Source organism: Pongo abelii, chromosome 21 (genome assembly GCF_028885655.2).
Source record: "Pongo abelii isolate AG06213 chromosome 21, NHGRI_mPonAbe1-v2.0_pri, whole genome shotgun sequence".
NCBI lineage: Eukaryota > Metazoa > Chordata > Mammalia > Primates > Hominidae > Pongo > Pongo abelii.
Genome location: NC_072006.2, coordinates 49,982,400 through 49,998,042, shown reverse-complemented (window position 1 = coordinate 49,998,042; position 15,643 = coordinate 49,982,400). Strand labels below are relative to the sequence as shown.

General features: G+C 40.9%; 1 protein-coding gene across 24 annotated transcripts in view; it reads left to right on the top strand.

Moving 5' to 3' along the window:
• The window catches only part of LOC100451322 (protein WFDC10B), a 93,261-nt gene that overhangs the window by 66,232 nt on the left and 11,386 nt on the right, over positions 1 to 15,643 (top strand). The window contains exons 1-2 of one of the 24 annotated variants that reach the window (XM_054541849.2): positions 11,100 to 12,913; positions 13,267 to 13,340. The exons of the other annotated variants lie outside the window; for them this stretch is intronic. Of the exons in view, the coding sequence (XP_054397824.1) occupies positions 12,840 to 12,913; positions 13,267 to 13,340 (148 nt within the window). The 5' untranslated portion in view covers positions 11,100 to 12,839. Of the gene's footprint in view, positions 1 to 11,099; positions 12,914 to 13,266; positions 13,341 to 15,643 lie in introns of those variants that run through there. 24 annotated transcript variants of the gene reach the window in all.

The following is a 15,643-nucleotide window of genomic DNA, read 5'->3' as shown; positions in this document are numbered from 1 at the left end:
CTTTTTTTGTTGTTGTTGTTGATAGGCTGTTTATTACTGTCTCAGTTTCAGAACTCGTTATTGGTCTAGTCAGTGTTTCGATTTCTTCCTGGTTCAGTCTTGGGAGGGTGTATGTGTCCAGGAATTTATCAATTTCTTCTGGATTTTCTATTTTATGTGCATAGAGATGTTTATAGTATTCTCAAATGGTAGTTTATATTTCTGTGGGGTCAGTGGTGATGTCTCCCTTATCATTTCTAATTGTGTTTATTTGATTCTTCTCTCTTTTCTTCTTTATTAGTCTATCTTGCAGTCTATCAATTTTATTGATTTTTTTTTCAAAAATCATCTCCCGGACTTGTTCATTTTTTTGAAGGGGTTTTTTGTGTCTCTGTCTCCTTCAGTTCAGCTCTGATTTTGGTTATTTCTTGTTTTCTTCTAGTTTTGGGGTTTGTTTGCTCTTGGTTCTCTGCTTCTTTTAGTTGTAATGTTAGATTGTTAACTTGAGATCTTTCTAGGTTTTTGAGGTGGGCATTTAGTGCTATAAATTTCCCACTCAACACTGCTTTAGCTGGATCCTAGAGATTCTGGTATGTTGTTTCTTGGTTCTCATTAGTTTCAAAGAACTTCTTGATTGCTGCCTTAATCTTATCATTTACCCAGTAGTCATTCAGGAGCAGATTGTTCAATTTCCATGTAGTTGTGTTGTTTTGAGTGAATTTCTTAATCTTGAATCCTAATTTGATTGTGCTGTGGTCTGAGAGACTGTTTGTTATGATTTCAGTTCTTTTGCATTTGTTGAGGATTGTTTTACTTTTGATTGTGTAATCAATTTTGGAGTAAGTGCCATGTGGTGATGAGAGGAATGCATATTCTGTTGTTTTTGGGTGGAATGTTCTGTAGATATCTATCAGGTCTGCTTGATTCAGAGCTGAGTTCAAGTCCTGAATATCTTTATTAATTTTCTGTCTCGATAATCTGTCTAATATTGTCAGTGGGGGGTTAAAGTCTCCCACTATTATTGTGTGGGAGTCTAAGTCTCTTCATAGGTCTCTAAGAACTTGCTTTATGAATCTGGGTGGTCCTGTATTGGGTGCATACATATTTAGGGTAGTTAACTCTTCTTGTTGAATTGAACCCTTTACCATTATATAGTGCCCTTTTTTGTCTTTTTAAAGTCTTTTTTGGTTTGAAGTCTGTTTTCTCAGAAACTAGGATTGCAACCCCTGCTTTTTTCTGTTTTCCAATTGTTTGGTAAATTTTCCTCCCTCCCTTTATTTTGAACCCATGTGTGTCTTTGCATGTGAGACAGCATATTGAGGGGTCTTGGCTCTTTATCCAGCTTGCCACTCTGTGTCTTTTAATTGGGGGCATTTAGCCATTCACATTTAAGGTTAGCATTATGTGTGAATTTGATCCTGTCATCATGATGCTAGCTGGTTATTTTGCAGACTTGTTTATATGGTTGCTTCATACTGTCAGTGGTCTGTGTACTTCAGTGTGTTTTTGTAGTGGCTGGTAATGGTTTTTCCTTCCTATATTTAGTGCTTCCTTCCTTCCTTGCAAGGTGCTTTTGCAAGACAGGCCTGGTGGTGATGAATTCTCTCAGCATTTCCTTGTCTGAAAAGAATCTTATTTCTCCTTTGCTTATGAAGTTTAGTTTGGCAAGATATGAAATTCTAGGCTGGAAATTTTTTTCTTTAAGAATGTTGAATATTGGCCTCCAATCTCTTCTGGCTTGTAGGGTTTCTGCTGAAAGGTTCACTGTTAGTCTGATGGACTTTCCTTTGAAGGTGACCTGGCTGCCCTTAACATTTTTCTTTCATTTTGACCTTGGAGAATCTGATAATTATGTTTCTTGGGGTTGATCTTCTCATGGGGTATCTTAGTGGGGCTCTCTGCATTTCCTGAATTTGAATGTTGGCCTGTCTTGCTAGGTTGGGGAAGTTCTCCTGGATGATATCCTGAAGTATGTTTTCCAACTTGATTCCATTCTCTCCATCTCTTTCAGGTAACCCAATCAGTTGTAGGTTCAGTTTTTTTTTTCAAGACAGAGTTTCATTCTTACACCCAGGCTGGAGTGAAGTGGCGCAATCTTGGCTCACTGCAATCTCTGCCCCCTGGGTTCAAGCGATTCTCCTGCCTCTGCTTCCTGAGTAGCTGGGATTACAAGCACCTGCCACCATGCCAAGCTAATTTTTGCATTTTTAGTAGAAATGGGGTTTCACCATGTTGGCCAGGCTGGTCTCGAACTCCTGACCTCAGGTGATCCACCCACCTCAGTCTCTCAAAGTCCTAGGGTTACAGGTGTGAGCCACCGTGCCCGGCCGGTTCAGTCTTTTTATATAATCCCATATTTCTCAGAGTTTTTATTCATTGCTTTTCATTCTTTTTTCTCTATTCTTGTCTGCCTCTGTTATTTCAGATAGATAGTCTTCAGGCTCTGAGATCCTGTCCTCTGCTTGGTCTGTTCTGCTATTGATACTTGTGATTGCATTGTGAAGTTCTCGTGTTGTATTTTATAGCTCCATCAGGTCAGTTATGTTCTTCTCTAAACTGGCTTCTCTGGTTGTCAGCTCCTGTGTTGTTTTATCATGATTCCTAGCTTCTTTGCATTGGGTTACAACATGCTCCTTTGCTCAGCAAAGTTCATTATTACCCACCTTCTGAAGCCTCATCTCATCTGTCATCTCAGCCTCAGCCCAGTTCTGTGCCCTTGCTAGAAAGGTGTTGTGGTCATTTGGAGGAGAAGAGGCATTCTTGCTTTTTGAGTTTTCAGCATTTTTGCATTGATTTTTTTCTCTTATTTGTGGGCTTATCTACCTTAGATTTTCTGTGGTTGCTGACCTTTGAGTGGGGTTTTTTGGTGGGGTTTTTGTTGTTGCTGTTTTCTGTTTGTTTGTTTTTCTTTTAACAGGACACTGTTAGCACCTGTAGGGCTGCTGTGGCTTTCTAGGGGTCCACTCCAGACCTTAGTTGCCTTGGCTTTTCCTGTAACTCTAGGTATCACCAGTGAAGGCTGCAAAACAGCAAAGCCCGCTTCTCCTCTGGAAGCTCCATCCCAGGGGGGTACTGACCTGTTGCTGGCCTGAATGCTCCTGTAGGATGTGTCTGGAGACCCCTGTTAGGAGGTCTCACCCAGTCAGGAGGAATGAGATCAGGGACCTGCTTACAGAAGCAGTCTGGCTGCTTTTTGGTAGAGCAGGTGTGCTGTGTTGGTGGGGACCCTTCCTTGTCTGGACCACCTAGACTCTCCAGAGCTGGTAGGCTGGAACAGCTGAGTCAACTCAACTGCAGAGATGGTGGCCACCCCTCCCTCTAGGAGCTCCATCCCAGGGAGAGATTGGAATTCTGTCCATATAAGCCTGGCTGGGGTGACTGAGGGCTCCCAGCAGGGAGGCCCCACCCAGTGAGGAGGAATGGATCAGGGTCCTGCTTAAAGAAGCAGTCTGTCACAATCTGGCAAAGTAGGTGTGCTGCATAGAAGGGGACTAGTCCAGACTGCCTTGACTGTCCAGAGCTGGCAGGCTGAAATAGTAGTTGACCAAACTGCAGAAATGGCAGCCACCCCTTCCCCCCAGGTCCTGGAAAATCCCACAGTCTCAGGCAGACTCCGCCTACTGCCACTGTGGCTGGAACTCCAAGCCAGCAGGTCCCAACTTGTGAGGTGCTGTGGAAGTGGGGCCTGCAGAATGATGCTGCTTGGCTCCCTGGATTCAGCCACCTTCCTAGGGGAATATACAGATGGATCTGCCCCCTTGTTGGGGATCCTGGGGCCAGAGTATGCAGAACTCCTGGGTCTCTGTGTGTGCTGGAGTGCTGCTCTGCTGATACTCCACACAGCTCTGTGTATTAAATCCAAGGCACTGGTCATGTAGGCTCATGAGGGGATCTCGTCATCTGCAGGTTGCAAAGATCTGTAGGAGAAGTGTGGTTTCCCAGGCAGGGTCGCACAATCACTCACTGCCTCCCTTGTTTGGGATGGGGGTTCCTTTGGCTCCATGTTGCTCCAGGTGGGCCATCACCCTACCCTGCTTTTCTTCGCTCTCCATGGGTTGAGCTGATTGCTTAGTCAGTCCCAATGTGAGAACCTGGATACTTCGTTGAAGGTGGTGAATTCACTTGCTGTTCTCCTTCCTCGGCAGTGCTGTGACTGCAGCTGCCTCTAATTGGCCATCTTAAATGGTATCTTTAAACATTATATTTCTATTTTTTTCTGGTGTACAAAAATGCAATTCATTTTATATATTAATCTTATATCTAGTCACCTTCCTATATTCTCTTGTTATTTCTAAATAATTTGTATGTGGTTCTCTTTGCCTTCTACAAAAATAGGCAGTTATCATCTGTGACTAATGATGGTTTTGTGCCTTCTATTCCAATTATGAATGCTTTAAATTTCTATTTTTTAACATTGCTCTAGCTAGAATCTTTAGTACATTGTGGAATAGAAGCAGTGTAGTCATCCCTGTCTTTTTTTTTGCAGATTTTAAGGGAATGCTTCTAACAGTTTCACCATTAAGAATGATGTATACTGTGGGTTTTATTTTTAAAAAAATACCTACACTTTATCTTGTTAAAGATATTCCCTTATATTCCCAGTGTGTTAAAAATGTAAACTGTCAAAATTTGAATTTTATAAAACTATTTTTTGCATCTGTTGGGATAATCACATGGCTTTTATATTGTTATACAGTGAATTGTATTCATAGGTTTTTCTCATTTTTACTCTTGTATTTCTGGGATAAAGTTGCTTATGTTAAATAATCTTTTTATACACTACTGAATTTAGTTTGCTAATATGCTTTATAAGATTTTTCTATCTACGTTTGTGAGTTAGATTGGCCAGTAATTTTCATTTCTCATGCTCTCCTTATTTGGTTTGAGCACTGAGAATATATTGGCCTCAAAGACTGAATTCAGGAATAGTCATTTCTAGTCTCTGGATGATTTCATATAAGATTGAAATGGTTTATTCCTTGAAGATTTGATTGAATTTTTCTGAAAATCATGTGGACTTGGTGTTTTCTGTTTTAGGAGATTGTTTCTACTTAGTAAACCTGTTTAATGGCTTCCTAGTCCTCCTTCTTCTTTTTTTTTTTTTGAAATGGAGTCTCGCTCTGTCGTCCAGGCTGGAGTGTGGTGGCATGATCTTGGCTCACTGCAAACTCTGCCCCCTGGGTTCAAGCAATTCTCCTGCCTCAGCCTCCTGAGTAGCTGGGATTACAGGCATGCACCACTATGCCTGGCTAATTTTTGTATTTTTAGTAGAGGTGGGGTTTCACCATGTTGGCCAGGCTGGTCTCGAACTCCTGACCTCATGATCTGCCTGCCTTGGCCTCCCAAAGTGCTGGGATTACAGGCGTAAGCCACTGTGCCCAGCCCCTATTCTTTCTTTTTTCAAATTTTATTTTATTGTGGTAAAGGCACTTAACATGAAGTTGACTGTTTTAACATATTTTTAAGTGTATGATACGTTTTCATTGACTATAGGTACAGTGTTGTATACTAGATCCCTAGAGCTTATTTCTTTTGCTTGACTGAAACTTTGTGCCTGTTAATTACTAATTACCCATTTCACCTCCACCCAGTCCCTGGCAACCACTGTTCCACTGTTGATTCTATAAATTTGACTATTTTAGATACTTCATATAAGTGGAGTCATGAAGTATTTATCTTCCTGTGACTGGCTTTTTTCACTTAGCATAATGTCCTCAAGGTTCATCTATGTTGTAACATATTGCAGAATTTCCTTTTTTGAAAGGCTGAATAGTATTCCATTGTATGCATATACTACATTTCAAAAAATGCCGCATCTGTCAATGTACGTAAGATTGTTTTTACATCTTGGCTGTTGTGACTAGTGCTGCAATGAACATAGAAGTGCTAAGTGCTAATATCTCTTTGAGATCCTGATTTCAATAATTTTTAATAAATATTCAAAAGTGGTATTAGTGGATCATATGGTAGTTCTATTTTTAATTTTAAAAGGAACATTCACTCTGTTTTCCATAGTGGCTGCACCATTTTGAATTCCCTTTTCTCCACATCCTTGCCAACACTTACCTTTTGACTTTTTGATAATAGGCACCTGGCAGGTGTGATGTGATAGCTCATGTGGTTTTGATTTGCATTTTCCTAATGATTAATGATGTTGAACATCTTTTCATAGACTTGTTGACCATTTGTATGTCTTTGAGAAAATGTCTATTTGGGGCTTTTACTATTTTTTAATTGGGTTTTTTTTTGTTATTGAGTTGTAGGAGTTCCTTATATATTCTGCATATTAACTGTTATCAGATGTATTTTTAACAAAGATTTCTCCATTCCATAGGTTGCATTTTCATTTTGTTGTTTCCTTTGCTGTACAGAAAATGTAGTCTCCCTTGTTTATTTGTGTTTTTGTTTCTTGTGCTTTTGGTTTCAAATTAAAAAAAAAATCATCATCCAGACCAATGGAACTTTGTCCCTACGTTTTCTTCTAAGAGTTTTACAGTTTCAGGTCTTATGTTTAAGTCTTTAGTCCATTTTGAATTGATTTTTGTGTATGGTGTAAGTTTTCCTAACATCATTTACTGAAGAGATTATCCTTTCCTCATTGTGTATTCTTGGTGCCTTTGTTGGAAGTTAGTTGACTATACATGCATGGATTTAATTCTGGGCTCTCTATTCTGTTTTGTTGCCATATGTGTCTGTTTTTATGCTAGTACCACACTGTTTGGATTACTGTAGTTTTGCAATATAGTTTAAAATCATGACGTGTGATGCTTCCAGCTTTGTTCTTTTTTGCTCAGAATTTCTTTAGCTATTCAGTGTCTTTTGTGGCTTACATGAATTTTAGGATTGTTTTTTCTATTTCTGTGAAAAATATCTTTGGAATTTTGATAGAGATTGCATTGAATCTGTAGAGTAATTTGAGCATTATGAACATTTTAACAATATTAATTTCTCCAACTCATGAACATGGGATATCTTTTCATTTTTTGTGTGTCATCTATAATTTCTTTTATCAATATTCTATAGTTTTTAGTGTACAGATCCTTCACCTCTGGTTATATTTACTCTTATTTTATTCTTTTTGATGCTATTGTAAATGGGATTATTTTTCTTGATTTCTTTTATGGATAGTTTGTAGTTAATGTAGAGAAATTCAACTAATTTTTATATATTGATTATTTTATCCTGCACCTTTATTGAATTTGTTTATTAGTTCTAACATTTTTATTATTGAGTCTTTAGAGTTTTGTATACATAAGATGCTATCTGTAAACAAAGACAATTTTCCTATTGTCTCTGTTTCCTTCTCCTTTCACACTTGGATGCCTTTTATTTCTTTTTCTTGCCTAATTGTTCTGGATAGGATTTCAAGTATTTTGTTGAATAGAAGTGGTGAGAGTGGGCATCCTTGTCTTATTCCTGATCTTACAGGCAAAGCTTTTAGCTTTTCATTATTGAGTATGATATTAGCTATGGGCTTGTTATATATGGCCTTTATTATATAGAGATACATGTCTTGTATACCTAATTTGTTGAGAATTTTTATTACGAAAAAAATGTTGAATTTTTCTCAAGTGCTTTTCTTTTCATTCTTTTTGAGACAGAGTTTTACTCTTTCATCCAGGCTGGAGTGAAGTAGCATGATCTCGGCTCACTGCAACCTCCACCCCCTGGGTTCAAGCAATTCTCCTGCCTCAATATTTTAGCATTTTATCCTTTCTCCCCTCATTAAAAGGTACTTACTTATTGAGCTCCTACTATATTTCAGTAACTATTCTCAATGTTGTGTATATAGAGATGACTTAAACAAGGTTTTGTCCTCAAAACTTGTATACGAGTCTTGGCTCTGAACCTGGGAAGCAGAACCCAAGAACAAACAAGATTTCACCTTCAAAATTGTAAATTCCATTCCTAAGACAGCCAAACCCACCTTTCCCAGCAAACCTAAAATTATGTTGGATTGTTGACTAAGCACTTATAGGAGACAATGACAGAGTCACAAGGGTGCTCTCCAGAGGGCCATAGTCTTCATATTATTCATATTTATCTTCTTCCCTGGTGACAGCAAGAAAAAGAGACTCTTCTTTCGTTGTGTCTCCCAAGTCTCCTTATTGACTTGGTATAGCCCCTACTGAACTACTGATCTTTCACCATCTCTGCTGGGATGGACTGAGAAGAGAACTCCCAGCAAGAATTTGCAAGATATCTATAAACATCGTTATTTTTTGAACAGTTTTATTCTGGCTTCATTGTGGCCAAATTCTTGTCTCTTAGCTTTTTATCTTTATTCACTCCCCTGGGGAAGAGTTGGACTATCGATTAGAGCATCTTTTCCAAGATTCCCCATGCTTGTCACTTGTTCTTAATAAACTAAATAAACTCATGATTGGCTGAAGCATCCCTTCAAGATTTCATCCTGGAGGGTCAGCCTGTCCTGTGTGGTTGTGTGTCAGGTACTGTGTGTCAGTCCAGCCATGTTCCCTTCAAAGCAAGTTGATACTGCTGAGTTACTGGTTACTTAATTAAGCCTCCCAACCACCAGACTACAATCAAGAACTTAGTATCACAAATTACCTAAGGTAAGTGGTGTTATCTCTATTTTAAGCATGAAAAATTCAAGTTTTGAAGAATTTAGATGATTTGCCATACTAGCACAACTATGGTTAAGTGAGAAGTCATGATGTATAGATTATATTCACTGATGAAGGGGTGAAAATCCATTTTTCTTCTTCCTTAATGCCATTCTTTATATCTCACCCTTTGCAGTAAGTCCTGAAAATGTTAATCATAACCATTCATATTTCTGTCACAGTGCATACAACATATTTTTATGCATATTATTTAATCTTTTTGTATAGTCTTGTGAAAATGAAGAACAATTGCTTATGCTGTTTTCCTAATGAGGAACACAAGGCTCACTGGTACAGAGTTGGAAGTAATGGAGGCAAGCAGAGAAAGGCCCAGGCTTTGTGGAGCTTGATTCTTGTATAATTATGGATACCTTGTTTTAGAAAAATAATGCAGAACTACTAATACAAAATTAGACACGTAAGTGAATATTTGAAATGAAAAAGAAATTGCAACAAATTACAAACTTACAAAAGCTTACGAATACATCAAATATCATGAATCCCAGAAAAATAACACTTTATTCTTATTATTTTAAATACCTTTATAATACCTTTTTAATATTTTATGGCTGATTATTTTTGATTGTCTCCTTATGACTATAATTTTTATATCATTTCTATAGAGAGAACAGAAGGATAATTCAATCTTTGCTCTAGCATGGTTGATCAAAAATTTAAAGTTATTATTGGTAGTTTAGGAAAGATTATTTCCATTTCCATAACTTATCAGTAATGCCACACTGTCATGTCCTCTGCAGTTTCTGGCTCAGGTGGTGCTACGTGCCTGGGGCAAGACCTTGGAGAGTTCTAGCCCTTTGATTTTGATTTCATGGCACCTTATTGCAGCCTCTTAGTCACTGATCCAGCTCTATCAGGTCCTCACCACCCCCACTGTGCCTGTCCTGGGTTCATGATATGGCCATGAAGCCTTGAAGGCTGGCCCCAAGGAGGTTGCCGTGCAGTGTCTGGTTGATATTTCTCCTTGAGGTTAAATATGGGATCAATTAGCCTGATGAGTGCAACCAAGGGCAGGTAATCAGTGAGGGTTGTCCAGATGTTGATGTGGTAGGTCCTTAGGACCACCATCAGGGCACACACAGTGTCCCTGGACTGGAACAGTGCTGCTTGTCTCTATGCCAAAGTGGGGTTTCTGTTTCCTCTCCTCATCCCGGGAGGAAACTGTGCTGAGCTTTGGAAGGGGCTCTTGCAAGTGTTGACCTAAAGCTTAAGCTTCAAGAGTTTTATGGTAGATTAGCCTTTATTGCCAAGCTCAAAAATGCTTTGCAAGTTAGATATTGGGCCTCCAGTTTCTTGCTTCTCAATACCTTCCTAAAGGTGGACCAAGAAAAAACATTGTAGAGGCCTGTGGGGAAGGAAAGATAATTAGTCCACTTATTCTTCTTGATTCTTTAAACATCCTCGGACATCATGTTGGGTCTCTAGAGAATTACTGTCATTGAATTGTCTGTTGTCAGGCTATGCTTAGGAACTCCTTAAAGAAATAGCCCCCAAAAACTTTTCCTGGAGTCTAACGTGAGGCTGTCATAGAGGGTGTCCTCTGTCATGATCACCTTTAATTAGCCATCATTTTTTAGACATCAGCTTTATGTAGCTTAAAGCAATGCTTTCCATTAGGACTTTCTGTGTTCTGTATTTATAATGTGTAATATGGTAGCTACTAACCACATGTGGTTATTAAACACTTGAAATGGAAAATAAGGCTAAGGAACTGATTGAATATTTTATTTTATTGTAATTCATATGAATTAACATTTAAATAGCCTCTAGTGACCAGTGCCTACAGTATCGGATAGATCAAACTCAGATTATTAAAACAGTGATAGCCAACCTGTATGTAAGAGACCTGCGTCACTCAGGTCAACTCGAACCACATATGGTCAGTATCTGGTAGTAAAAGAGTCTATAGATTTTTCTGAACAGTATTTCCTGCCCTGGATCAGGGGTCACTAGGTTATGGTAGGCCAAAGATAGGGCACTGCAAAAGACAAAGAGAGGGACTAATTCTGTCTGGAGTGAACTTGGTGAAGTTTCTATGGAGTGCTTAATTTAATAGAAACCTTGAAGCATGAGTGGGAGCTCATCCGCAGCATGGTAGGCTCACCAGAGCCTGGGCAAGTGCTCATGCGCCTAAACTGCTCCACTGGCCTCCACCTGCTACTATTTATCACGCTCCTTTGTTCAGGGTTAATAAAAGGACTAAGCTGAAAGACCACCATTCTAATGTGGAACATCTGGAGACATCAGAAGGCCCATTAGAAGACCCTAAACTTCTAATTTTTTCTTTCAAGTACTCTGAAACGAAATCCACCAACTTATGAATACTATCATTTTTTTGGTGGTGGAATTCCACAGGACTCCATTTTGTTCACCATTCTTGAAGCATCAGTAAAATAATAAAGATGATTCCCACTCCCTCTTTTTTTTTTTTTTTTGAGATGGAGTCTCACTCTGTCGCCCAGGCTGGAGTGCAATGGCACACTCTCGGCTCACTGCAACTCGGCCTCCTGGGTTCAAGCAATTCTTCTGCTTCAGCCTCCTGAGTAGCTGGGATTCCAGGTGTGCACCATCACGCCCGACTAATTTTTGTATTTTTAGTAGAGACGGGGTTTCAAAGTGTTGGTCAGGCTGGTCTCGAACTCCTGACCTCGTGATCCACCCACCTTGGCCTCCGAAAGTGCTGGGATTACAGGTTTGAGTCACCGTACCCGGCCTACTCCCTCTTTTTTCAGAGAAAAAACTGGAACCTGCATGAGTGACCTTGTAAGTGAGTTGCTGGCAGTTTCTACCTTTGTGGAGACCAAGTTCTTCCATCTACATGGCCTTGTGTTGTCCTCCCAATACCCCAAGGCATGGATGTTTTCTTCATATTTCACATGAGGGAGGTGACTGTCTCAGAGAGGTACAGTGAGCAGACCAAAGTCTCAGAGCGTGAAGGGCTCAGCTTGAGTCCCTGCCCAGGGTGCTGTCAACCTGGAGGCTAGAAGAGCTTGTTCCTTGACAAAGCCTCAGATCTGAGTGCCCTGGGTTCCCCCTGGGCCATGACTTGGTTCCTTACGTTGCTCTGTGTTGCAGAATTCATGCTGGGCTGCACCCTGCCTCCCCCAGGGAGTGCAAAGATAGCCCTTGGAGGGGAATGATGGAGGAGGAGGCAATCAGGTAATGAGAGGCCATTCTGACCTTGTGGGAATGTGGTGCCCGTGGTGAGGCTACAGGAAGAAAGTGAGCATCCCTGGGAATCTCACACGAGGAAGGCCAGACTAAATCCCTGTACTTACAAAATGCTCTAGGAAATATGCCTCAGTTGGCAGGCATGATGACTTCTGAGCCCTTGTGTTTGTTTCTGTAGAAGAAAAATATTTTCAAATATTAACTGGTGAAGTTTTATTTTTAGAGATACATATTTTTCTTTCAATTACTTCTACCATTAATATTAGACCATGAAGCTCAGTTCTCTTGCCATAGGGAAGGCAGAACCTCAAAAAACTAAATAACACCAAAGAGTTATATTTATGCTTCTGCATTCCAATGTAGAGCATTGAAAGATGTGGAATTTAATTGCAAGGGCTAGTCTCTTCAAAGAGAAGTGGTTGCCTAATCGCCAAAATTCACAGCAATTATGTTGGTAAGTAATGTTTTAAAGCCTTACATGGATTGTCTATTTTAACCTCACTATTATTGTTCCAGTCTTAAAGATGAGGAAGTTGATGCCCAGAGAGAGGTTAATTAGCTTGTCTAAGGTCACTTAGCTAAGAAGTGGTAGAGCCAGGATTTGAGCCCAGGTGTTTGGCTTTGAGCCCATGCTTAATCACTCTGCACATTATCTCATATGCTGGGTATTCTGCTCATGGTAGGGAATACAGCAGGGAACAAGACTGCCAGGCTTCCCTCAAGGGACTCATTGGTTGAGTCTTCCACTGTGGATCTTTGGAAATTTCATTTCGGCCTTGTAAAGCAGGAAAAAAACAAGAGTCCTTATTTTACTCATGAGAAAAAGAAAGTAAAAAAGAGGGAATTGTCTTACTCAAGGTCATAGAAAGACATAGTTGCAAGATGGGATTAGAAACCATATGTCTCATCAGCACCCTATGTGCTTTCTCTGCCCTGGGAGCACACTCCATTTAGCAGGCTTGCGGCTAGTGTTAATGTCTGGACAATTAATCAAAATTTCTTTGGGCTGGATCTCCAGAGCCCAAGAACACTGGTGGCCAAAGGATGGTGTCTTGTGAAAGGAGGGCAAGAAAAAGTGTAGGACAAATTTTGCTTTGGGATTTTGGTTACACCTGCACGTAGAGTGTCCCTGGGATAAGGGTGGATTCTGGGTCGGGGGAAGGTCTGTGGATAAAGGCATTTGTGGGTGTGTTCAGAGAGGCAGAGTCAGAGATTCACGGATATGGTGATGGGATGTGGTGATTGGGAGGGGAGGAGGGCTTTTCTAATCAGGACTTTTATGGAAATTATCCTTGGTCAAGAGAAGGGGCATGTTGGCAACATGGCCACCAAGGAAAAAAAAAAAGGAGAGATCCAGCACACTTGCTGGTAAGGGACTCTTCTGCTGGGCTCCCACCAGCAGCTCTAGGATCAGACCTGGATATGAGATATCTCTTACCTGTTGCGCTTTTGAAATGTTTCTGATGAACAGACTATCCCACAGAAGGAGGAACAGCACTGAAATCCTTTCTTGCAATCTTCCTGCATTGTACACAGGAGAGTACAGTTTTCAGGTGCCGATAAGCAGGGTGGAGGTTCCAAGATATACTCTGGAACACAGAACAAGTAAGAGAAGGGCCTCACCAACAGGCTGGAGTAATGTTCAGAACTTAGAAAGCCCAGGGAACTGCCAGGAAACCTGCCACCCTCATCTGCCTTGCATGGTTCCAGGGCGGTGGCATCAGGTTTTGTTCTCAGCTGCTGCCTTCCTCTGAGTTCTGAGCAGGGAAGCAGGGCATGGATATTTTTTGATCAAGAATAGAGTTTTGTAGAACCTTGCACCCACTGGTCATTCACCATCCTTGTAGTTCAGATGCCAAGCCCCCATTGACTATGGTTGGGTCCATATCAAGGGTATCAATGGTGTATGTGGTGAACAAGAAAGAGGTTTGTGTGTTTGTTCTACACTGACTTATTGTGTGGTCTTGAGCAAGTTGTAGAGCTTCTCATTAACAACATAGTTTACCCTGGGGTTAACCTAACGTGGGTTATTTGTGTACAGGAAGAATGAACGAAAGGTAAGTTTTGGTAAAGGATGAAGACCACGCATTAAACTGAAGGTACTGGATCAGAGAGCTGGGACCCAATTCACAAGTAAGTTCTAGGAGTGACTTCCTTCATGGTAAGAAGGGTGGGGATTTCAGAATGGTGTTCAAAGATTCAGCTTTTTTCTTCCTTGGGTGTCTCTCGATCAGGAGGCCAGAGCACCAGGATGCCCCACTTTCTACTGTTAGAGAAGAATAAACTCCCCTACCCCCAAGTATTTCAGTTCAAAGCTAAGACCTACCTTCCCTGGGAGATTCTTCCCTAAGGCCACAACCCACAGTCTCCTTTCTATTCCTGGACTCTAAGGATGGGCCCCATTAATCCCCTTCCCCAAGCCCTTCCAGGTCCTAATTTTTGTACCTTGTGATTCTCCCTTTCTTTGGGGGCAAAAGTCAAAAGTGGGGCATTCTATTGCCCATCTGTGGGTCTATTCCTCTGCAAATATTTGCAATTAGAAGGAAATCTATAGGATATTATGATGATTTGAAAGGAATGAATGAAGAAAGAGGTCATGACTATAACTGTAGTAGCAAATGGCACCGGAATTGGGGTAAAAGAAGCTGAGGTCCAAGCTGTTGACAATTTAACAGAGACCAATAACTAGTACTCACCCCTGGCCTCTCAGCTATTCTATAGCTCACTGGGGCACTGCAAGAAATTGGAACTAGTCCACACTTTGAAGAGTCTGGGGCTCAATAGAGCAGTTTAGGGATAGACACCATGATCCAGAGATCTCAGAGAGGTCACCCTTTTCAAGTCTTGACCCCTCTTCTGGGTATCTGGTCCCAACTTCACTCACAGCACTTACCAGTCTTTTAGAAAGCCTCTTTGTGCCTTTCCTCAAATTCTGATTCTCCAATTAACTCTACCCTGGGCACTCCTATTTTCTTGTAGCTTGCTTAGTCCCTCTTAGTCCTACAAACCTGCATGCCTTTTCTGAAACTTCTTAAGCAGGACCTAGCCTCCCCAGACACATGATCTACCACACTTATCCCTCTTCTGAGCCGCCAGTATTCTGAAGATGTTTTCCCCATAGAAGAGTGGATGTATGATGAATAACAGTTCTTTTCCCACTTGGTATTGGTTAAGGTCAGCATTACTAGAGCCAGAGCTCTTTTGAGTTGAGCTGGGCAGTGGTGGCTGCTGAGATGGACTACACTGTCCCATTGATGCTAATTACTGGTAATTGTGTAGTACCTCTGGAGTTTGAAAATGTGGAATAAAAGGCAAGACTTCCTTTCCCTCCTTCCCAAAACATCCTCCAAGGCCAAGGTTATGTAGATTCCAGCTTGAGTTCTACCAACTTCGTTGTCTCTCTGTGTTATTGCTTGAAAAGTGAGTCCAAGCATCCATGAAGGAGCCACGGGCAGCAAGACTAAGCTGGATGATGAGGCTGATCACATTTACAGCATTTAATATTACTGAGCATTTACCATGGTTTAGTAAGAGTGAGCTATGTCTGCATGCATTATCTGTTCTCCTCCTGTATTCATTATAAGGATAAAAACCTAAGGCTCAGATACTATGCCCAAGGTCACTCAGCAACAGAGCAGGGATTCAAACCTAGATCTTGCCAACAATAAAGCTTGGACCCTTGAACATGACACGGTATTTTTCCAAGAGGTGTGACAGACTGTCAGCCCTCAGATCCTCTCCTATCCACACGTGTTACTTCCCTCCTTGGGCCCAGACCCAGCACCTACTCAGAACACGCTGCTTGGGACTCCCAGGCACCAGCTGCAGTGCTAGGCAGAACACCACCA